Source organism: Triplophysa dalaica, chromosome 21, assembly GCF_015846415.1.
Source record: "Triplophysa dalaica isolate WHDGS20190420 chromosome 21, ASM1584641v1, whole genome shotgun sequence".
NCBI lineage: Eukaryota > Metazoa > Chordata > Actinopteri > Cypriniformes > Nemacheilidae > Triplophysa > Triplophysa dalaica.
The window spans coordinates 19,858,761-19,884,077 of NC_079562.1; the positions used below are offsets into that span (position 1 = coordinate 19,858,761).

At 42.7% G+C, this 25,317-nt stretch overlaps 1 protein-coding gene across 1 annotated transcript in view; it reads left to right on the forward strand.

Moving 5' to 3' along the window:
- nckap1l (NCK associated protein 1 like) overlaps positions 1 to 25,317 on the forward strand; it is a 104,720-nt gene that overhangs the window by 9,947 nt on the left and 69,456 nt on the right. Inside the window, exons 2-3 of the mRNA XM_056734359.1 lie at positions 4,291 to 4,401; positions 4,527 to 4,619. Of these exons, the coding sequence (XP_056590337.1) occupies positions 4,291 to 4,401; positions 4,527 to 4,619 (204 nt within the window). The remainder of the gene's footprint in view (positions 1 to 4,290; positions 4,402 to 4,526; positions 4,620 to 25,317) is intronic.

The following is a 25,317-nucleotide window of genomic DNA, read 5'->3' on the forward strand; positions in this document are numbered from 1 at the left end:
GAGAGAGTATAAAAAGCAAGAGAAAGAGACTGTCGGGGTGGTTCTCTCCCGTGCGAAGTCGTTTTATCGAGTGGTTGCAGTTATTGGAGTGCGGGTGAATGAAGAGGAGAGTGTGGACTTGATGAGGGACTCGAGGGCAACAGAGGGAAAGTGAAATATCCTGTTTGCATTGGAGAGGAGCTAGGTAGTCGAGAACTGAGTCTCGTAATTGCATGTATTCGACACTGAATTGGATGTGGTTTGGAGTGTGTGGATCACGATCATAAATGTCACCAAGTGGATTGTACTGATTCATTGCCGACCTCCTGTCTCTTTCTCCATCATAAATGGTGATGTGAACTCTGCCTGTGTTTGTGAAGAAAAACATCCCGAAATACCCTTTGCAGCATTGATGAACGCGGCCCCCTCGGACAGAGACCCAAGGATGAGTGCGGGCTTTAAATTGCACGTCGTGAAGTGAGATTTCAGTGCCTAAGATTGACGTTTCCCCCACCTTATATGCTAGAAGTGGAATTGCTGTGTGTGTGGAAAATACATTCCCTTTGCTGTGCACTCTCCCTGTGCTACGCTGGTCTACTGTCAATAGTGAGAGTTCTGTGTCATTGCTCTGTTCTAACTGAGTGGATGTTGAGGAATTATCATCTGGACTCTGAATTAACCCCTCTGTTTGAGTGAATAAGAGACGAGATGCCTTGTTGAATTGTTCGTGGTCTGTCTCCGTAGAAGTCCCATTCATCCCGCTGACGTTGAGTCTGCTGTATTCCTGCAACGCAGCCGTATTGTGAGAAGTGCTCACTCCCTTCTATGCACATGAACTGTATACCTTGTGTGAAGCACCCTTTCTGTCTGCTCCAGTAGAGGTCCCGTTCAGCCCATCGACTTTGAGCCTGCTGCAACCTGGGAGCCCACCTGTGTGGGGAGAAGTGACTGTCCCTCTGCTGTGAACGTAAAGCCGGTCCGTTCTGTCTGGAATATCCACTTCATCTAGGCCAGAAGAGGTCTTGCTCAGCCTGTCGACTTGAGTCTAGGGAATTCCCGCAATTCATCTGTATCGTGAGAAGTGTTCGTCCCCTTCCAACTCATGTGAACCGTATGCTTACTTGAAGTATCCCTTCTGTCTGTTTCAGTAGGAGCCCTGTGCAACCGGTTGACTTCGAGTCTACTGTATCCTTATAGTCACCTGTGCTGAGAGAAGTGGCTGTCCTTCTGTTACGAACGGGGTTGGTACACTTTGTCTGGAGTATTCCTCTGTTCCAGTTTCTGTGCCTGTGGAGAGAGGGAGGTTGAAATTATTCGCTTACCCTGTAAAGATTCCCTCGCCACCCCATCATCAGAGTGTGAATCTGCTGTATACGTACCTGACTGACGGCCATCTGCTCCGGATCTCGTACCTGTGAAGGAAGGGAGGTTGGAAATATTTACTTACCAGAGAGACTTACCGGGCCGTTCGCCTGTTTACTGCATCTCCACCTGGGAAAGACCTACCTGACAATTTACCTGTCCACCGCCCCATTCACTACAGGGCCCGCACTGAGGAAGAGAGCGGGAGAGACCCTGGTTGTTGTACTGTTCACCTTCGATTCCTGAGGGCAAGAAGGAAGAAGATTTTAGACTAGGATTTTCAAATTGCTTTTACTTCTAAATAAAACTTGTTGAAATTTTATTCTGTCTCCGATTTCTCCCTCTGATACGCTCCTCGAGGTGGTCCTGGTTCAGGGGTGGGCGTAGTCCGGCTTGACCCATCCCGACCTGTGACACCTTGTTACGCTACGGTCCAAATTTTTTCAATAACCTACAGTATATCAGAATGAGTTTTTTACATTCGATTAAGAAAATTTCCATCGCTCTTTTCAGACGTCCCAACTGTAACTAATGTAATTGAACATGCTATTGATGTTGCTGATCAAAATGCAAAAAGCTAAGCAAAATGATTATCGTGTAAACACCGTTAAACGTGATGTTATGAGACAAGAAACCCAATATCTTGTTGAACATGGTTGAGTGACACCAGTCACAGTTGGTGTATGTTATGTTTGTTTTTTTCCTCCCCTGAATTGTCTCATTATTAGTTAATTGTTTCCTTGCCTGTTTTCACTTGTTTCATTATTAGTTCATTGTTTTACCTGTCCGTCATCTTTGATAATTAGTCCCGCACCTGAGTTGAGTGAGTTGGAGCGACCCCATACTTAACCGTGTATTTTTGACTGGTCTGGATGACGATCTATTCGTCCTTATCATGCTCCCCGGCGCAGAAGAGTATCCGCTGGAGGACTTAATAAATCAAGTCCTTCAAGCGGATGGCTCTGAACTCTGCGTCGGGTTGGCTGATGGGGACATGGGCGATGGTCATCCAGCTCCAGTCGTTGACTGTGGGTTCGTTCTGGCTCATCCCGGATCCACACCTCACTCCTCCACCACCCAGCAACCTGAGTGGTTGGAAGTGGACCTGCTCTCAGAACCATTCCCGTCCGGCACTCCCGGGCCTCTCCAGCCGGTCCCGTCCGGCACTCCCGAGCCACTCCAGCCGGTCCCGTCCGGCACTCCCGAGCCTCTCCAGCCGGTCCTGTCCGGCACTCCCGAGCCAGTCCAGCCGGTCCCGTACGGCACTCCCGAGCCTCTCCAGCGGGTCCCGTCCGGCACTCCCGAGCCTCTCCAGCCGATCCCGTCCGGCACTCCCGAGCCTCTCCAGCCGATCCCGTCCGGCACTCCCGAGCCTCTCCAGCCGGTCCTGTCCGGCACTCCCGAGCCTCTCCAGCCGGTCCCGTACGGCACTCCCGAGCCTCTCCAGCGGGTCCCGTCCGGCACTCCCGAGCCTCTCCAGCGGGTCCGGTCCGGCACTCCCGAGCCTTTCCAGCCGGTCCCGTACGGCACTCCCGGGCCTCTCCAGCCGGCCTCCTCCGGCACTCCAGAGACCTGCTCTCAGAGCCAGTCCCGTCCGGTCTTCCCGAGCCTCTCTAGCCGGTCCCATCCGGCGCCCTCCAGGCCTCCCGAAGGGCCGGCGCCCTCCAGGCCTCCCGAACGGGCATGCGCCCTCCAGAACCTCTGAGCTGGACGTATCGTCTCACCTTGTCTTGTCTTCCCAGCACCGGCCTCCAGGACGCCCACCCCCCCTTCCCCCTTTGGTACTGTTTTGGCGCGAGGACGCGCCTTGTGGAGGGGGGGGGTAATGTCACAGTTGATGTATGTTATGTTTGGTTTTTTCCTCCCCTGAATTGTCTCATTATTAGTTCATTGTTTTCACCTGTCCCTCATCTTTGTTAATTAGTCCCGCACCTGATCCTGTTTTCCCTGAGTGTCTTCCTTTTGTATTTAAACCCTGTGTGTTCCTTAGTTCTTTGTCTATTATTATTAATGTTAATGTCACCATGTGTCATCTCCTGTGTGGTTCCCTGTTTGTCATTAAATCCCTATTTTTGGATTATACTTTGAGTTGTGTGCTAGAATGCAGTCATTCCGTGTCAACATCTAGTTTCCCTGGTGTTCACCATGTCTGTTGGTCGCTAAACCCGATGGTTCCTCACGTTTTTCCTCAGATTATCGAAAGGATAACCAGATCAGCAAATCAGATTCATTCAGACCCACTACCCCTCATGGAAGATTGCATTGACCGAATTGGAAAATCTAAGTTTGTTACTAAGCTAGATCTACTTAAAGGATATTGGCAGGTACCTCTTACTACCCGTGCTTCAGAAATTTCAGCGTTTGCTACGCCAGATACTTTCTTACAGTATAAAGTCTTACTCTTTGGTCTTAAGAATGCACCAGCAAGGTTGCAACGTTTAATGAACAAAGTACTAGCTAATGTAGCCAACTGTGATGCATACCTTGGTGATTTTGTGTGTTATTCTGAGAATTGGGAAGAACAAATAAAAACTTGAGATGACGTGTTTTCTAGATTTTGAAATGCTAATTTAACTCTCAACCAAGCCAAGTGTAAGTTTTCTCATGCAAATATTAAATATTTGGGAAAATAATTTGGTAAGGGTACAGTTCGTCATTTAAAAGCCAAAGTAAATGCCATTATTGATTTTCAGGTGCCCAAGACAAAAAGAGATCTCCGACGATTTCTCGGTATGGCCGGATATTACAGAAGTTTTTGTATTGCACATGTATTGCAAGCAATGATGAGGCTATAAATCATGAATGATGCTACTGCGCACACTCACTTACATTGACAACATTTCAATTGAATTATTATTTACTCACAATCTGGACCTCATCTGGCAGACATCTGATGTTTGCTTGACAGTGTGTAAGATTGTTAAGTCAATATCTCTTAATTTGTTACAGATTTGTACGGAACCAAAGCGAAGGCCCTACCACCTTACTGACAAGACCATGGATTCAGCAGTCAAATACATCAACAGAAAGTTTCCCAATATAGACATCAGAGGAGCCAATGTGAGTATTCATAGACAAAAAGTATTAATTGTTCATTGCAGACTTCCAGTAGCTATCAAAAAATGAAGCTTTGATGTTTAAATGCTGAATCAAATGTCTCATTCCTTTGCCAAATGTTTCTTTAGCAACATATAAGCAGCATTCAGAAACAGAAGTCTGCCATATTGGAGGGCCTTCAGAGTTACTATGAGTCTTTCATAGATGTCATGGAGTTCAGGGTGAGAAAACATACTACAATAACTAACACGTGCCTATGTCTTACTCTTGTGTGAAGCAACATTGCTGTGTGATCCAGTTCAATCAGCACTGCATCCATTTCAGTTGAATCTCTCTCTCTCTCTCTCTCTCTCTCTCTCTCTCTCTCACTCAAAAAAACCTCTTAACTTCAATATTCTACAACATTTTACTTATTTTCCCTCACACATATTCAAAGATTTTGCCTGACCACATCTGATGGTGCACAGTTTACAGTTCACAAAGGACCTTTCAGCATTTAGTAATTGTCATGATCCTGCCTTCCTTGCAGTTATTTCTCTTGTTCTGACCAATGGTATCATGACAGTCCCATTTCTTGTGTTTTGATTTTGGTAGCCATGTGCGCTCCTGTCCTCCGTCTTAGCCCCGCCCCCTTGTATCCTTATTCATTATACCATTATCAGTTCATGCCCTTCACCTGTTGCCCTCGTTATTAATTATTTGTTACATTAAGATAGCCCTTTTCTGGGGACTGAGAGTGTTTACATGGAAGGGGGAATCTCCTCAACCCCCACCAATGCCTCTTTTGTTCCGCTGCTATTTAATCCCCTTGTGTTTACTGTCTTGTGCTGGATCGTTTATCTTCATCATCATCCTCATCTTGTCTTGTTACCCTTCATCTCTCTCCTAAGTTAAGCTTAAGTCCTGTTTTATTTTTTCATGTATATTGCTCCTGTTTTCCCCTCGAGGGATTTTAAGTTGTGTTTTGTCCCTTGTAAATAAAGAGTAGTTTTGGAAAGAGATGTTTGCACTTGGGTTCTGTTTCATGGACAACCATGACAGTAATGTTCTATATAGTTCAGAAGTGTGTGCTTGCATTGTAGAAACTGCGACAGGAGCAGTGCTGTGACTATTATCTATACACATTCTCTCTCTCTCTCTCACACACTCTCTCTCCCTAACACTCTCTCTTTCACACTCTGGCTCTCTATCTCTCTCATACACTCACACTCTCTCTGTCTCAGGTTCTCTCCCTCTCTCTCCTTCTCTCTCTGCACATGCGTTGGCATCTGTTGAGCGAGGGTAGAGAGCTTGTGGTGAGTTTTGAGCGCTTGTGCTCGTTGTAGCAGTTTTTTTTCTAACGTTTGTTTTTATTTATGTTTATTTTTCATTATTGGGTGTCAGTGTAGTGTTTTTTTTTTCTCTTCTTCATGGGCGTCGTTGCTTTGCTTGGGGCATGGCTGCCCAGGGCACTGACACTCTGAGTGATTTAACGTGACGGCACAGAGTTAAGGTGGAATCCGTGGCGAGGGTAGAAGATTGTGTTTTGGCCATTGGAGAAGTTGCTGGACACGAGTGTTTTGGCAGTGTCAGGAATGAATAATGCAGTTGTTGGTTTTTTAAACACTATCAATAATGCAGACAAGGTAGTTGAAAGGGTAATAGTGATTTGCGGTGTATTTACACCAGTGCTTCCTGTGTCCACACCAACAAAGAAAGATATTTTATCAAACGTTCCACCTTTTGATGAAGACGATGCTTTGGTTAAAGAACTCTCACATTTCGGAAGATCGCGATTGGAAGTAAATCAGATCTAAGAAAGTATGTGGTGTCTTTTAGGAGGTTCACCTACATGATTCTGAATGACAACAAAACAGAGCTTAATTTAAATTTGAAACTCAGTATTCAAGATTTTGATTATACTGTCTATGCATCTACTGATATAGTTAAATGTTTCGGCTGTGGTAGAATCGAGCATTTGGTTCGTGCGTGCCCTGAGAACACAAGCACGAAACAGGTTGCAGTAGATAAGAATGTGATGCAGGATAAAGATCAAATAGGTCGTGCAGTCGAGTCTCTGCCTACAAGAGCAGAACAGTTTGTCAAGCGCACATGAGAAAAGTGCCCTGGGTTCCGACAGGAACCCAGAGGAAGCTCGAACTATTGCAGAGAGTATAATTGATGATGATATACCTGACAGTGATCAAATGAGGAGAGTTCTGGAAGGGGTGTCATTACAAAAGTGTACTACTTCTCTCTGCTTGTCTGCTTATGCTGATGATATTATTTTAATAGTAAATCAGCAGAACGATGTTCTTCAGGCAGAATCAATTGGAACAATACTGAAGCAGTTATGTTAGGTGAATGGAAAAAAAAGTTATAACTCTTCCTGATGGGTTATCTTGGACAAAAGAAGGCTTACAATATTTGGGAGTATATTTAGGAAATGACACATTTGTTAAGAAAAATGTATAAGGTACCATTGAAAAGATAAAGAGTCGACTAGAAAAATGGAAATGGCATGCACCATCTTCATCATAGAGAGGGCTTACTTTAATTATTAATAATTTAGTGGCTTCCTCTTTGTGGCACCGTGGGGCTTGTGATGATCCATCATTCCATTTACTTGGAAAAATTCAATCAGTGTTGTTGGACTTTTTTGGGACAAATTACACTGGGTACCACACAGTGTTTAATAAATTTAACTGGCCCAGGTTTTAAAGATGTGGAAAATGTGTCGGTTTCCTTGGGCTTAAAATCAATACGAACTGTTACAAAAGTTCCAGTCTAGTTTTTCTGAAAAACTTATGCCTGATGATAGGGATCAGATTCCAATTTTGTTCTTATCTCCAAATGTAGGTTTTTCTGGGTTATTTTTGGAAACTGATCATGTGTCTAATATGAATTTTTTTGATGTTAAAGGGAAAGATCTATATACAGCTTGTGTAAAAGCATTTAACAAAAATGGTTTGCATGGAAGAATTGATACACCTTGGAGCTCTTTTTTTTGAGATTCAAGAGAATGTAAAACCAGAGTGGAGGGCACGCTATAAGCCACCATTAACAAAAAGATGTGGGGATTTGCAGTGGAGAATTATACATGGCATTATTGCTGCAACAATGTCCGTTTTGTCTCCAAACAAAAACACTTTTTCATGCTTTTATGCAGTGTTCAAGACTTCAGCCTTTTTTTGATGTTTTAAAAATGTTTTTATTTGTTTTGATGAGAAATTAACTGAACAAGTTTTTTATTTTTGGTTTTAGATATACAAGAAGTCATCAGTTTAAATCTCAATTGCTTAATTTTATTTTAAGGAAAGCGAAAATGGCTATACATATATGAGTAGAAAAGACAAATTAGATCAGAAGGGTGATCATAATGTTGTAATGTTTTCTTTGGCAATGATTAAACCAAGAATTTGAATAGAGTTTTTGTTTTATAAGACTACAGATTGCTTATTATTTATCTCTCTCCCTCTCTCTATTGTTTCTTTTTCAAATAATATTTGGTTTGTTTCGTGTGAGTTTCAAACTTTTGAGGCGACATCAGAATGGCGTCTATCCCTGCAGGGATAGTGTCACCTGTGTCGCTCGGCCATGGTATCAGGTGAGTACCGGTGCAGAGCGTCACTGTTCAGGATGTGTTGCTAGCAATTGGTTAAAAAGTTGGATATGAAAACATCATTTCGGCGTCCAGGATGAATAGTGTTTTTTGTCGAAAAGAAAGACATAGTTAATAGGTTGATAAGCGACGGAATTGTGGTAATTGCAGATTTTTTTATCATTTCACCGCTGGCTACTCCGACGAGTAGAGTAATCGAATGTGCCTCTGGTTATTCGGAGTGATGAAATTGAGAAAGCGCTAACACGTTACGGTAAATTGGCCAGTGGGATTAAGACAATTCCATCGAGATGTAAAAACGCTGCCCTTATGTCTTTCAGGCGATAGGTTATGTTCCTTAATGAACCTGAGTTGGATATTTCTTTCCGAGTCTTGCATGAAAGAAAAGCCTATGTTATTTACGCGAGCACTGGTAGCATGAAATGTTTTGTGTGGGGGGACAATTTTTTTTTCTTTTCTTTCCTTTCTTGCTATTTGATCTCGTTAATATAATTGTTTAGTTTCGCTGAGTTGGCCGCCAGAACCAGCAGGTTGCTGGGAGTAATGGCGGCACAATCTGCAAGCGGATTTAATTCACGACGTCACGGAGTAAAAGTGATGGGCGCGGGGAGTGTTAAAGAATGCACTTTGGCAGTAGGGGAAGTGATAGGACATGATTGTGTGTTAGCAGCATCCAAAATGAAAAATGCCATTGTTCTTTTTTTGAACAGCGTGGAGAAAGCTAACGAGGTAGTGGAGAGAGGCATAGTGTTCCGAGGTTTGTTTACTCCGGTATATCCTCTCTCCTCCCCCGTAAAAAAAGTAATAATTTCAAACATCCCTCCTTTTATCAAAGACGAGATGGTGATAAAATAATTATCATATTTTGGTAAAGTGATCACTCCAGTAAAGAACATTTAAAATAGGAAGTAAATCGGACCTGATTAAACATGTGGTTTCCTTCGGGCGATCTACTTTTATAATTTTGGACAGCAATAGAACTGAGCTAGATCTAAATATGAAACTCAGAGTAGATAGTTTTGACTACACCGTGTTTGTTACCACGGATATTGTGAAATGTTTTGGGTGCGGGAAATCTGGACATTTGATTAGCAAGTGTCCTGAGCACAAGATTAGTAACAGTAGAGAAAAAAGAAAGGAAAATGAAACTGCAGTAGAAACTGAAAATGGAGAACTTGTTGGTGTTGTGAATGTAACAAATAATGACCCAACCCCTAGCACATGTGATCAGGGAACACCAACTGCAAATGTAAAGATAAAGTCAAACGATTTAAATTTGACAAAAATCGACAATGTACAAAGTGAGATCAATGAAATTGTCATTGAAAATGTGGATAAAGTTGGTGGTGATGAAAGTGAGGAACCAATTGATAGACAGGCTAGTATGAGTCAGTGTTCTGATGTGGAGTCAGTGGTTGAAAGTATGAGCAATATTGAATATTCCTTAATGGATATGGATCAGATTGTGTTCAAAGCACCTTTAAGGAGGAAAAAGGACAGTAAGAGTATTGTTTTAACACAAGCAAAAAAGTGGAAAAAGAACAAGAGGAAAGCAATATGGTGTTTGAAGATGGTAATGAGAGTAACTACTCTGACTCTGGTGTTTCAATTTGTTCTCAAACAAGTGGCACATGTGGCAACTATGGGGCAGATGATATCCAGAATTTCCTAAAAGTGACAAAAAATGTAAGAGGTGTGAAAATTAGTAAAAACTTTCCAGATCTCAAGCGATTTGTGGAAAGCATAAAGGTTTCAATGGGCGAGGGTCGATTTGACGAACAAGAAGTTTTTAGACTAAGGAAAATGGTGACAAAAATTCAAAGACAGTCAAACAATCTTTTCTCTTTTGGCTCTCCTCGGAGGCGGTCGCATTTTCTCACTCCCCGTCCTTGCCCATATCTTCCCTGCTTTGTCTCCTGTCTTGTCTCGTCTCATCTATTGAGAGACTCTCTCTGCAATGCTCTCGAAACTTGGAAATTATGGATCTGATCAACTGGTCCCTTAGCGCAATTGACACCATTTTCTTGACGAGAAACAAAGGGTCGGGTGAACCTGAATGCCCTGACGGAACGTTCGCAGCTAGCTACACGATGGACGGGACGGCGGATCGTGTGTCTGGCGGCTCTTTCCGTGGAGGACATTGAAGATATCTACCTTTTCGGAACCATGATAACAGGTATTATGCTGATTGGATTATGCTTTGCCCTGGGTTATCGAAAAATTCTTAAAACGGGAACAGCTGTCCAAAGCCTCACAAGGCTTCCCGTTTTGACGGAGGCCGTGGGAAGAGCGGTCAGCACTGAGACTGAGACTATTAATCGCAATATGGATTATATCTTGAAACAGCACACGGCTATGGAAAGGAAAATTGATGATGCTAGAGACCAAAATGGACAAAGAGAGTAGCCGTGGAATTGGAATGCGGTTTACTCGCCTCAAGACGAAACAACGGCAATCTTATCTTTTCACCCCCCTGAACCAGGATTGGCCTTGGCCGAGGCGATACTGGAGAAACAACCCTGAAGGGCAATGTGGTGAGACGCTCTTGCGTTCCCTCCCCCATCATACACACTGTAGTAGAGTAGGCGGGGCGAGACCGTGGTTCGAGTCCGGTGAGTAATTGTGAATAAGCGCCAGCTGTGCGCACACCGGGCTCGAATCACGTAGGAGATTGGGAGCATATAAAAGGAACGAGCGACCGGACCGTCGAAGAGAGAGGACCGGGCCCGAACATGTGTTAAGTTTGTATTTGTATTTATATTTATGTTTATGTTTTGTTCGCCGGCGGTCATCCGTGAGGGGCAGCCGGCTGTTTTTATTTCTGTTATTAAATGTTTAAATGTTTGCCGGTTCCCGACTCCTTCCTTCCTTTTAATGATCTTATTACATTGGTGCTGAAACCCGGGAGGAAGGAGAGACATGCTGTCGGAGAGTCCTCGCCGCCGAGGGGCCTCGCGGTGCCGGAGAGTTCGGGGAGAGCGGACGAAGGGCGTCCGCCAGTGGCTGCCCGACGCGGTGGCTCTGGGTAAACGGAAGTGCACAGTGCGGCCACCGTCAAAGCTTCGGTGGATCGGCGACCTTTGCTGCCGCGCCCCTCGAGGTGGGGTGGCTTTCGTCCAAGCGGGAGCGGGGGAGTTGCCGCCGTCCGCCAGAGGCCGGAGCCTGCATCCGTCCCCCGAGGGGGAGGAGCAGGGGGCGGAAGTGCCGAGTGCGGCCACCGCCTGCCAGAGGCCGGAGTCTGTGTCCGTCCGCCCAAGGGGGAGGAGCAGGGGACGGGGCCGCCAGGGGGTGGACGGTCGAGCCGTCCAACGAAGCCCCAGGGCCACCGCAAGGCACCGCGAAGGAGAGTACCCCGGCTGGTTGAGGAACGAGCGGCAGCATGTCCGGGAACCGGACTATAATTTTTTGGGGTGGGATATTGGAAAGGTGCAAATACAACAATTATGCCAACAATAACTCGACATGTCACAAAATTGTAACTGAAACAAGTACAACGTTAGAAAATGATATCTTAAAGGCTGAAGAGTTAAGACAGATAACTGGAAATTGTGAAATTGTGTAAAGGCATCACCACAATTGAACTATATGAAGCTCTCCAGAGTATGGAGAATGGAAAAGTTCCAGCGATAGACGGTAACCCCTTTGAGTTCTATAAGGCTTTCTGGGGTATTATTGGTGAAGATTTGCAAACAGTTCTCAGTTATAGTCTAGCCGGAGGGCCACTACCGCTCAGTAGCCGTAGAGCAGTTCTTACCCTCTTACCTAAGAAAGGAGCTTTGGGTTATATCAAAAACTGGAGACCTGTCTAGCTTTTGTGCTCAGACTATAAAATTTTGTCCGAAGCATTAGCAATTCGGTTAGGGAAAGTCTTGGAGGAAATCGTCCACTCTGATCAATGCTATTGTGTGCCTCGAAGATCAATATCTGATAATATTTTTTTAGTCAGAGATTTAATGGAGTACTCGAAGCTGAGTGAGTTAAATTTTGGCTTGATTTCCATTGATCATAGAAGGCTTTTGACCGTGTCGAGCATGATTATCTGTGGGAAACATTAGATGCCATTGGTTTTAAATTAGAATTTATAAAATATTAAAGTTTTATACCGTGACATTGATAGTCTATTGAAGGTTAATGGTGGTTTATGTTCTCCCTTCAAGGTTGAATGTGGGGTGCGACAAGGATGCTCATTGTCTGGAATGTTGGACAATCTATCAATAGAACCACTTTTACATAGATTAAGAAAAAATTTAAAAGAGGTCTAGTTAAAAAGCTGCGATCATACTTTTAAATAGTCTCCATACGCCGATGATGTGGTTGTTTTTATTAATGCATTCACAACAAAATGCATTGGATTGCCCATAGTATTTTATATTTACCAATGGAAGAAGGTGGCCAAGGACTTGCAAAGCAGGGCTGCTACATTTCGAATGCAGTTCATACCACGTTTCTTGACAGGAGCTGAAGCTGTAAATTGGAGACCAGTGGCTTCTGCTATATTAAAGACTACTGGTGGACTAAATTTGGACAAAACATTATTTTCAATGAATCCAACAAATATTAATGTTAAAAAACTGTTTTTAACTGTTTTTAATGTTTTATCAAAATCTTTGGTAAAAAGTGGAAAGAGAAAGCGGAACAATGTCCTTATGCTGGGTTCTCCAAGAGCCCTTGGTTAATGGTGCTAGATTAAATCTAGCTAATGGTGGTGTTTCCATGTCTGAATATTTTATCAAAGCTAAAGTAATAACACTTGGACATCTAGTGAATGTAACGGGTCCAAATTTTACAGAAGTGGAAAAATTGCCAGCATTGCTGGGTTTTAATTCAATACGATTTATTAGTAAAGTTGTACAAGGTTTAAAGTCCATTCTTAGAACGGAAGAGAATGAAATGGTAAATAAGTATTGTGTTAAGGAAATTTTTCCCGTAGAGAAAGATGAATTTCCAGAGATCTTGTTATCACCAAAATTAGATGAATATACTGGCTTTTTCCTGGAGTCAGAAAAGTTACTAGATTTAGAATTGAAAGAAGTGAATGGGAAGAAAATATATTAAACCTGTTTCAAAAATTTTAACAAGAAAGCTTTACATGGAAAAGTAGATACACCTTGGCATTCTTTTTTAAGTATTGAAGAAAATGTAAAACCACAGTGGAGATCTTTTTATAAACCACCATTAACTAAAAAGAATGGAGATTTACAGTGGAGAATTTTACATGGCATCATTGCAGTTAATGCTTTTATTTCAGTGTTGAACCCAGATGTTGGTCAAGAATGTCCCTTTTGTTTTCAGAGGGAGTCCATTTTCCACACTTTTGCACTTCGTGATAGGTTTAAATATTTATTTTCTGTTTTAAAAAATGTTTTTAACTGTTTTAATGTGGAATTCTCAACGCAGCTTTTTATTCTTGGTTTTAAGTAGGGGTGCTCCGATCAGGATTTTTGGAGCCGATCACCGATTCTCGATCACTAAAAGCTGTATCGGCCGATATCGATCACCGATTACAGGAGATATTTGAAGCTTTCTCAGTACCAGAAGAGAAATTCTCATGAATTAACAAATGAATATTAGTAACATATTTGGTAACACTTTCCTTAAAGCATGTATGTATAATGCATAATAAAGGGTAATTAAAGGATAAAATGCATTATTAATTGTCATGGTTTCACCTCTCCTTGTCAGGTATTTCTTGGTTTAGAGGTGGAATCATACAGAATCCTTTGTTTCTTTTGGGGAGATGTTTTTGACCTTGTGGCCTTCCATACTCTCCCCGAGTCACGTCCCCGTTCCTACCCTCCTGTTTCCTAGTTTGTGTTAATTAGCTGACCTTGATTGTTAATCCCTTGCACCCGTTCACTCTTGGTTTCTCTCCCTATAAAGAGTCATCATGTTTCATTGTCCTGTGTGCGTTCATTGTACGTCTTACCTTGTTGATGTTGCAGTCTTGCCTTGTTCCTGTTGTTCATTGTTTGCTGTGCCTTGTTCCTGTTGCCCCGTATCTTAGTAAGTGTAGTTTAGTGTTTGTTTCAAGTGTTTGTTTTACAGTTTAGTCAGTAAGTCTCTTTGTTAACTTTTATTTATCCTGTATTGTTTTCCCCCCTTGTGGGTTTTTGTTTTGTCCTTTGTCTTGTTTATTGTATAATAAATTCCCCTGTTCACCCCTGACATCCATCTCTGCCTGCAATTGGGTTCTACCCGTCCACAAATCGTGACAATTAATATTCATAATGTGTGTTGTAAGGCATTATATGTAGTTGTAAAGAATTATAACCAATTTAAAATGTGTAGTGTAACAATGCATTGCTTAGTTTTATAATGTATGACCTGTAATAACAATTATCTATGAGACATTACAATGCATTAAAATGTGTATTACAATGCTTTAAAACCACTTTTATAATAAAATTAATTTAAGGAAAGTGTTACCACATATTTTCATAAAACAGCAGCCTGTGACATGAGTCCCAGAATCCCTTTGTCTTCCACAATATAAAGTGGCCGTGATCAAAGCAAATGTATTACAGTATTTTATCTGATAATCTGATATTTCTTTATGCTTCTTACTGTGCTTGCAGTAGGGTTGAGGCTTTTAAAAATGTCTCTGTTACTGACAGCTGAGGAGAGGTTGCGCTAGATTTTGACTTATTATTCAATGTTTCTGTTGTCGGACATAAAATACTAATCTAATTACAAGCAAATGTTTATGTTCATATGTCCATTCAGTAGCAATGACAGGTGCCTGTAAAAGGGTTTTGTTTTCACAAGAAAACCGTGGTTTGGTCATATATGTGCTGCTTCACTGAACAGAGAAAACGCAGTGAGAGACATTTTTCCACTTACTGAAAGCTATTATTTATCCAAAAAGACGCTATTTTATGAGGTAAAAACTCTGTAAAGACGGCACCACAGCGCCTGTGTGTATGCGTGCATGAGTGATGGATGCTTATGCACCTCGAGTCTCTGTTGACCACATGTGCGTTTGGCAAAACTGAGCAGACATTTGAGAATAAGCTAATGAATAGGAAACACAAGTCCCTTCGCAATGGCCTACCTCCTTCTGCTCACAATCACGTTCAGTCCATTCACGATCACGTTCCAATGACACGAAATGATAAATAGGGAATTACAAATCGCCTTTATTGAAGTCCGTCAAAACGAAGATTGCCTTCAGATTTTTCCATCACTGGTAAAAAAAAATGCTAGTTAGCTCAGAACTGCACGTTCACTCTGCGCTAGCTTTGAAAACTATTCACACTCCTTTACGTGACTAACCCTCAAATGTCTAAAGAGGTTGCTGGCGTAAAAATGTTTTGGGTGCTTCCCGCATCGTGGAATTCGCATAGTACACACGTTTCAGATTGATAATGCATTGTCTATTTCACACACCTTGTAGAATTGCCAGACCGGTGAAGCCATTTTCATAGCGCGTAAAATAAATGTCTCGCCAATTTTGCGTCATCTGATCGCCTTTTCTGGATCGGCCTTTTGGAGACCGCCGATCATACTTCCCACAGTGATAATCGGCCGATTATGATCTGCGACCAATCAATCGGAGCACCTCTAGTTTTAAGTATACCAGGACACGAAACAGGGAATGTCAACTGTTAAATTTTATATAAGGAAAGGCAAAAATGTCAATCTATATGAGTAGAAAAAACAAAATAGAAAAAAACGTTGATTTCAATGTGGTCTCAGTTTTCGCTGCCATAGTCAAATCACGGTTGTGAACTGATTTTCTATATTATAAATCAATTGATTGTTTATTAGTTTTTGAAGACATATGGTGTCAAGGAGAGGCTCTGTGTTCTATTATTGAAAACAAACTTTACTTTTCCAATATCTATTGATTGTTTTTTGGATGTTAAAAACAAGTGTTGTGTAAGGGTTGAGAAACTGTAATTAAAATCTCACTCTATTTCTCTCTATTTCTAACACTCTCTCTCTCACACTCTCTCTCTCACACTCTCACACTCTCTCTCTCTCTCTCTCTCTCTCTCTCTCTCTCTGTCTGTGCACATGTGCAGAGTAAATGAGGAGATTATGCGTGTGAGTGAGTGAGAACGCTATTGTGCTAAGAGTGAGTTTCCTTTTTTCTCTCACTTTTATATATATATTCTATACTTTTAGTCTATTGATATTTATTACAAGTGTTCATTGTGTTGAATGCTCTGGTTTTGGTGTGTATTTCAGCTTGCATATTGAAGGAACGCCGTTAAACGGCTTTTTGCTAGTTGGTAATGGTGGCGTTACCACATGGCATGGAGCAACTTTCACACAAGCACGGTATTAGAATTGTGCCTGCGTTGAATTGTTCTGTAGAAGATTGTGCTCTGGCGATAGGAAAGGTAGTTGGGTATGCTAGTATAGCGTCGGCTTCCCGAATGAATAGCGCTGTGGTTATTTTCTTGGAAAAAGTATACAATGTGGTTCAGGATGGAGTTGTTATTTGGGACGCTTTTACTCCTGTTATGCCATTAAAGCAACCCACAAGAAGGATAATTTTGTCCAATGTTCCCCCCTTTATAAAAGATTTTCCCTTTCCGAAGGTCTCTCGATGTTATGTCGAGCCGACAGCTGGGGTTTGCCCTTGAGAACCAATCAACGCTGACTACTATAGAAGAGGCCAATTAAATTTGGCGAATGAAATTTGCATGCAGGTCTCCGCCCCCGCATATCCAGTATAAAAGGAAGACGGCATGCAGCATTCATTTTCCTTTTGTTCTTCATAATCACTCATGACTACGAACAAACAAAATGCTTTAAAGATTACATTGGTGAATATACGACGTAGAGCAGCGGATTGTTCCCACCTGCAGCGACCTTCCCCTGGGTGTCTCGGCGGTTCCACAGGTGTTAGAGATTTTTTCCAAAAAGTCCTTTTCAGGACTGAGCATTCTCCAGCGCTTCATGTCCCGCTGTTCTCTTGGGTGCGGCAGCCTCATTGAGGAGGGGGACGGACACGATACCTGCATCAAGTGTCTAGGCGTGCAGCACGCTGAAGCATCTTTCGTTGACGCATCTTGCCCGCACTGCGGGCAGATGGTCATCCAGAATTTGCGGTCACGGGTGGGTGACTTCCTCCGGGAACCAGCTGCAACGAGGAGGAATTGACCACGCCTACCGTCCACAAAATGTAAGACTTCAGCATCACTTGTGTCGAAGGCTTACGCTTCCGCGGGCGCTGCTGCCTCCTCTCTTCACGCCATGGCCATCCTGCAGGTCCACCAGGCAAAGGCGTTAAGAGAGCTCCACGAGGGTAATGCCGACCCGGGTATAATGCAGGATCTCTGTACCGCCACTGACCTCGCTCTACAGGCGACCAAGGTGACAGCACGGGCCCTGTGTCGGACGATGTCCATACTAGTGATCCAGGAGAGACACCTCTTGCTGAACCTTGCGCAGATGAGTGACACAGAGAAAGTCCACTTTCTCGATGCACCCATCTCGCAGGGTGGGCTGTTTGGTGACAGCATCGAGGACTGTGAGATCGATTGGGACTACAGGTCAACCGAGAATGGAGCAAGTTCTACCCAGTCCATCCTCTTTCTTGGCATGGAACTCAACTCTGTCACCATGTCGGCGCGACTCTCCGCAGTATGCGCCCATTCGGTGTTGAACTGTCTGGAACACTTCAGGCAGCTAGCGGTCCTCCAGAAACAGTTTTCAGAGGATCCTGGGACACATGGCATCCTCGGGGGGGTAATACAGAGTTCTGAGGAGAGCGTGGCACACCGGCAGCAGGCTCATGGTGATTAGGCCCCTTTGCCGACGCACCGTAACCTCCTAGTCTTCCATGACCTTTTCCGGACTAAAGCCCCACCTGGGCAGGTTGTGGCATGTTGTGGTGACGGCGGATACCTCCCTGCAGGGGTGGGGGTGCAGTGTGCAACGGGCTCGCAGTAGCAGGGCGCTGGACGGGCCCCTGCCTGCGCTGGCATACCAATTGCCTATAGTTGTGGGCTGTCCTACGTGCACTGAGGAGGCTACGGCCTTTCATGCAGGACAAGTGTATATCTATCGTCAGGGTGGCTTACGCTCATGGAAGCTAACACGACTCACCCGACGCCTTCTCCGGTGGAGTCAACAGGTGATCCACTCCCTGCAGCCTCAAAACATCCCAGGCACCTGAACCAGACAGCCGAAGTGCTTTCTCGTCAGTATACGCCTCGCGGAGAGTGGCGACTCCACCCCCATGCAGTCAAGCTCATTTGGATGCTGTTTGGGCAGGCCCAGGTACTCCTGTTCGCCTCCCGTGGCACCACCCATTTCCTGCTTGGTACTCCTTGTCCGAGGTCCCCCTAGGCACGGGTGCCCTTGCGCATAGCTGGCCGCGGGACAAGCATAAGTTCGCCTTCCCCCCAAGGAGCCTCATTGCACAGAGACTGTGCATGGTCAGGGAAGAGGAGCACCAAGTGTTATTGGTTGCGTCGCTTGGCCCAACCGCACTTGGTTCTCAGAGCTGATGCTCTTGGCAACGACTTCCCCCTTGCCCATTACCCTGACGGTGGACCTGCTCTCTCAGGGGAAGGACACGTTCTGCCAGACCAGACCTCTGGAACCTCCATGTCTGGTCTCTAGATGGGACGAGGAGATCCTGAGGTGGCTATCCCCCCTCTGTGGCGGAGACCATCACCCAGGCTAGGGCCCCATCTACTAGGCGGTTATACGCTTATTAAAGGCGCCTCTTATCGTCCTGGTGTCTCTCTCGACGAGAAGACCCGCGGAGGTGCTCGAGCGGGAAAGTGTTCTCTCTCTCTCACATTCTCTCGCTCTCTCTCTCTCACACACACTATCTCACACTCTCTCTCTCTCTCTCTCTCTCTCACACTCTCTCTCACACACATTCACACTCTCTCTCTCTGCGCATGTGTGAGTGTTGAGGGGCGAGTGGAAGTGTGGTGAGTTTGAGCGATTGTTTGGACGCGTGTTTAAACTTATTTTCCTTGCTTTTGCTTTGTTTGTTTAAGTTTTTTGATTCAGTTAACTGTTTATTTAGAGCTTGATTTCTGTACCCAGCGCTTTTGCTGGGAGCCATGGCGAGTCAGAGCACGGGTTTCGATGCTCTGACTCGGCAGCATGGAGTCAAAGTGGAGTTTAAGGGCAGTGTGGAACAATGCTGTTTGGTGGTGGGAGAAGTTGTTGGATATGAGAATATGTCTCAGCCTTGCGTATGAATTTCGCGACTGTGCTTTTTTTTTTAAATGATCAAAAAGCAAATGAGGTTGTTCAAAGTGGTTTTGTATTAAACGGCTCACTTGTATCTGCTTTTCCCCTGAGTAGTCCATCCAAAAGGATAATATTATCAAACGTACCACCATTCCTTAAAGATGAAATATTATTTCAAGAATTGTCAAGATACGGAAAATTAGTTTCTAATATAAAAAAATCCCTCTATGGTGTAAATCACCTTTGATAAAACATTTAGTTTCCTTTAGGCGACAAGTTTTCATGGTTCTGAGGAGCGGAGTTGACGAAATTAACCTGGCTTTTAAGTTCAAAGTTGAGGGGTTTGAATATACTGTTTTTGCAACTTCTGATACTACAATTAAATGTTTTCATTGTGGAAAAATGGGCCATCTCATTCGTGCTTGTCCTGTTAAAGTAGACGCTGCAGGAACAAGCATGGAGTGGTGTGTCCCCACTCCTCCGCCGGCTGGCAGCGCAGGCACAGCTAAGGGTGCGGACGAGGAGGTCGGGCTGCAAGTGGCAACGGTCTCCGTAAACGAACCGAATTTGACGGAACCTTTAGTTGAACTAGAGACTCTGATATGCTCTCAGAGTCCGATGAGCAGAACGAATCTATCCAGAGTGTGTTTGCTGTTGTGGAACATGACAATTTAGAAGCAGATTGTAAAGATGCTGAGATGAAAGACCAGGCGGTTTTCAAAGTTCCTTGTAAGAAAAGAAAAATAGTCGTAATAAAACTGTTAAGCAGGTTAAGATGAATAATGCTGATAGTGAGAACATGGTTTCAGACAGTGATGGAGATTCCCCTGATTCAAATCTATCTCATATTTCTCTATGAATTCGCAAAATGAAGATGTAGATTGTTTATATAAGGCTGAAAACATTAGTAAATTCTTAAAGGAGAAAAAGGGACTGAAAGGTGTGAAGGTTGAGGATTTTTTCCCTCAGTGTGACGTTCACAGTTTATCAATGATGTGAGATTCTTAATGAGAGAAGGAGCCTTTCAAGATTTAGAGGTCTTCCGTCTTCGGAAAATTTTCCTTTAAAATAAGGGTCAAGGATGTTGAATCTGATAACATTTAATTGAGCTACCTTGATAAAAAGCTGCGCTTTTTATCCTTTTCTTGATGGTGTCTAAAACTAATGTGATTCATTTTAAAATTGGAATGCTAAATGTATATGGGGCTAGAGATGGTCATAAAAGAATGATTGTGTATGAGTGTTTTAAACAAAAATATATTGATATTATGCTACTGCAGGAAACACATAGTGATATTAAAAATGAAGTAGATTGGAAAAGAGAATGGCAGATTATTTTAAGTCATAAATCCAATATTAGTGGGGGCGTGGCTGTTTTATTCTCTAAACATTTTACACCTTTATCATGCGAAATTAATGTGATTGGTGGACATCTTTTAGAAGTTAAAATCAAATTTGAGAAAATCACTATGGTCATTATAAATGTCTACGCACCTACAAAAGGTTCAGAAAGAATTTTGTTTTTAAAAAAGGTTGATACTAATTTGCAAGATCTAAATGCTAAAGACATGTTGCTTTTAGGTGGAGATTTTAATTGTACAGCTAATGATAAATTAGATAGAAATCATGTAGAGCCACACGCTGCTTCACAAAAGGCCATCAAACAACTGATTGAAACCCATCATTTGTGTGATATATGGAGAAGTATACATCAAAATGATAGACAAATCACCTGGGTTCATAATGCAGACCCCTGTTTCTCTTTGGCACGGCTTGATAGATTTTATGGTGTTTAACATCAATGCAATCTTTTAAAGTTTTGTAAAATTGTTCCAGTAGGTTTTTCTGATCATAGTTTGGTTTTATGTGGTGCTTTTATTAAACTTGTAAACTCTAAAAGTGCATACTGGTTTTTTTAATAAATCATTGTTGAACGATAAACATTTTATAGACACTTTTACATATTTTTGGAACAATTACAAGCAACAAAGAAATTGTTACACTTCGTTAAAGCAATGGTGGGATTGTGGGAAGGTTTTAATTAAATTTTTTTGTCAAAAGTACACTCTGAATGTTACTAGAGATATAGTCCAATAAATGAAGAGTTTGGAAACTGAGATTACGTTTTTAGAAGAGTTAATAACATTGTAGTGGAGTAGGTTGGGCGAGACCGTGGTTTGAGACCGGTGAGTAATTGTTAATGAGCGCCAGCTGTGCGCGATCCGGTCTCGTATCATGTAGGAGATCGGGAGCTTTTAAAAGAACGAGCGACCAAACCGTCGATGAAAGAGGACCGGGCCCGGACATGTTTTACGTTTGTATTTATGTTCTTGTGGCCGGCGGTCGACCGGCGGTGTTTTTGTTTGTTTATTTTATTAAAACTTTATTTAAATGTCTGCCTGTTCCCACCTTCTTCCTTCTTTTATTGAACCTTGCTACAAACATCAACAAAAGTAAGAAATATACTGTTGATTTAAAGGGAAAAAAGGCTAGATTGTAAGACTTGTTGGGAGTGAGAGCACATGGAGCTCTAGTTCGTTCACGTTTCCAAACTGCAGCTCAATTGGATGCTCCTTCAAAAAAAAAAAAAATATTCAGAACTTTATAAAAAGAAACTAGTGGAACGGGGTGCAAATGCTAATGATTTCTTTGATGGTTTACCAAAAGTTGCTGAGGTGACTAATAAGGAGCTGGAAACAGCCTTGTCAATACAAAAACTTTACAATGCTATTAGGACCACGGAAAATGGTAAATCTCCAGGAATTGATGGGTTACCCCATCAATAAATTGTAGCAAAAATACAAAAAGAGCTGACAATTTAATGATAGTAAATTGGCCCAATCCTTTAGCAGTTATTGTGTGATTTTTCTTTTTTTTAAGTTTTAAGTTAATTTTTTTATTTTCAAATGGGGGACAGTCGCATTGCCTCTTTAAATCTCTTTTAAACGGAGCTAGAGATCTATTGTAATGCACAGTGATATATGAAACTATGAATCATAAACACATTGATGTCTTACTTGTACAGAAACACAAAGTGATGCAACCAATGCTGTTGAATGGGAAAAATAATTTAGTGGTCTTTCTGTTTTATGTCATAAATCTTCATTTAGTGGAGGGGTTGCTGTCTTATTTGCCAAGTTCAGTTTAGCTCAGTTTGAGAATCACACATTTGTTTTTATCTGTGCATATGCTCCAACTCTACCAACAGAAAGAATGGTGTTTTTACATGTTCTGACTGAAACTTTAGAAAAGTGTAGTAGCGAAGAGTATTTATTTTTAGGAGAATTGATTTGTGTGGAAAGTAACATAGACAGGAATCATGTAGAACCACATATGCCTTCTCGTAAACGACTTCCTCAGATGATTGAAGCAAACTATTTAAGTGATGTATGGAGAAGACTAAATGGGAATTTAAAACAGTATACATGGGCACATCCCCGTGACAACATGTTGTCATTAGCGAGATTAGACAGATTTTATTGTTCTAAACACCATCTTAATATTTTTTAAGAACTGCTTTATAACCCCAGTTTGATTTTCTGATCATAGTCTAGTTATGTGTACAGCAATGTTAAACTCTGTCAAGCTGAAAAGTGCTTATTGCCATTTTAATGCAAATTTATTAAAGGATGCATATTTCAAAGAAACGTTCAAATTCTTTTTGGAAAATATTAGGAATGAAATTTTAAGTTTTAAGTCTTTGGTAAAACTCAAATCAAACAACTATGTCAACAGTACACTCGCAATGTTACAAAACATATATTTAAATCTATTAAAGCCTTGGAAGATGAAATTCAGAAATTACAAGAAGTGGCACAGTCAAGTGGAAATCAAGGACATATTGAAGCCGTTTTTTTATGAAATCTGTGTTGTCTGACATGCAAAGAGCGAAAGCACAGGAGGCGCTAGTTCGATCACGTTTTAAAGATGTAGACCAGATGGATATGCCTTCAAAATTCTTTTTTAGCCTTCTTTTTTAGAACGGTCAAAAACGTTTCATACATTCTTTATTTTCTGAAGCTGGTTCTCTGATATCAGACCCTATTGAAATTCGAAAAAGAGCAAATGCTTTTTATGAAAAACTGTATAGTTGTGAACATCGGGAAGATAAGGTTGTTGAAAAGTGTTTCTTTGAAGAATTACCAAAAGTCTCCGGAGATGCTAATGCAGCACTCAAGAAGGATATAAACCTAGGCGAACTGCATGAAGCTCTCCAAAGTTTGGAGAATGGCAAGTCCCCTGGGAAAGACGGAATCCCTTTTGAGTTTTATAAAGCTTTTTGGCCTGTGATAGGGGAGGATCTGCTGGCAGTTTTCAGCGACAGTTTAGTCAGAGGACTTGGTAGACAGTTTAGTATGAGGGCGGTCCTTAAGCTTTTGGCTAAAATAGGTCATGTGCGAGACATAAAAAACTGGAGACCTGTATCTTTGTTGTGCTGCGATTACAAATTGCTCTCAAAAGTGTTAGCTACTAGGCTGGGAAAGGTTTTGGAGGAAGTAATCCAATCTGGTCAGTCCTGCTGTGTCCCTGGACGTTCAATTTTGACAATATTCATTTAATAAGAGATATTTTTGATGTTTCTAAAATTATGAGTTTAGATATGGTTTTGATTTCCTTAGACCAAGAGAAAGCGTTTGATCGTGTAGAATACAACTATCTGTGGAAAACTCTACAAGCATTTGGTTTTAGTTCTGATTTTATTGGATATATAAAAGTTTTATACAATGACATTGAGAGTGTATTGAGAGTTAACGGTGGCTTGTGTGCTCCTTTTAAAGTGTGTCGAGGGTTAAGACTGGGCTGTTCTCTGTCTGGGATACTTTGCACATTGGCAATTGAACCACTTTTAATTAAATTGAAAAGTGTTTTGAAGAGGTATCTGTACAAGCATGTAAAAGCACTTTATGTCTATCAGCATATGCTGATGATGTTGTCATAATACTTAAGAAGCAAAATAATGTGGACAGTTTATTAAAAACATTGAGGAATTTTTAAATCGTCTCTTCGGCTAGAGTTAACTGGGGTAAAAGTGAAGCAGTGTTAGTACGAAAGTGGGAAAGTGGGGTACCAATACTCCCAATGGGGTTAACCTGGAAAAAAGATGGTTTAAAATATTTAGGAGTATTTTTAGGAGATGAAATGATGGTTCAGAAAAATATGGGGGGAATAATCGAAAAACTTGAAGGTCGTTTGATTAAATGGAAATGGATTGTAAAGAGTTTATCGTGTAGAGGACTTACCCTTATTGTTAACAATCTAGTGGCCTCGTCTTTATGGCACCGACTGGCTTGTATTGACCCACCTGCGTATTTACTTGGGAAAATCCATCCATCCATTTTCAACTGCTTATCCTGGGCCGGGTCGCGGGGGCAGCAGTCTAAGCAGGGATGCCCAGACTTCCCTCTCCCTAGACACTACCTCCAGCTCTTCCGGGGGACACCGAGGCGTTCCCAGGCCAGCCGGGAGACATAGTCCTTCCAGCGTGCCCTAGGTCTTCCCTGGGGTCTCCTCCCGGTGGGACATGCCCGGAACACCATCCCGGGAAGGCGTCCAGGGGGCATCCGGAAAAGATGCCCGAGCCACCTCAGCTGGCCCCTCTCGATGTGGAGGAGCAGCGGATTTACTCTGAGCTCCTCCCGAGTGACCAAGCTTCTCACCCTATCTCTAAGGGATCGCCCAGCCACCCTGCGGAGAAAGCTCATTTCGGCCACCTGTATCCGGGATCTTGTCCTTTCGGTCATGACCCACAGCTCATGACCATAGGTGAGAGTAGGAACGTAGATTGACTGGTAAATCGAGAGCTTCGCCTTGCGGCTCAGCTCCTTCTTCACCACGACAGACCGGTACAGCGACCGCATTACTGCAGAAGCTGCACCGATCCGTCTGTCAATCTCCCGTTCCATCCTTCCCTCACTCATGAACAAGACCCCCAGATACTTGAACTCCTCCACTTGAGGCAGGAACTCTCCACCTACCTGAAGTGAGCAAGCCACCCTTTTCCGACTGAGAACCATGGCCTCAGATTTGGAGGTGCTGATTCTCATCCCAGCCGCTTCGCACTCGGCTGCAAACCGTCCCAGTGCATGCTGAAGGTCCTGGTCTGATGGGGCCAGCACGACGACATCATCCGCAAAGAGCAGAGATGAAAGCGT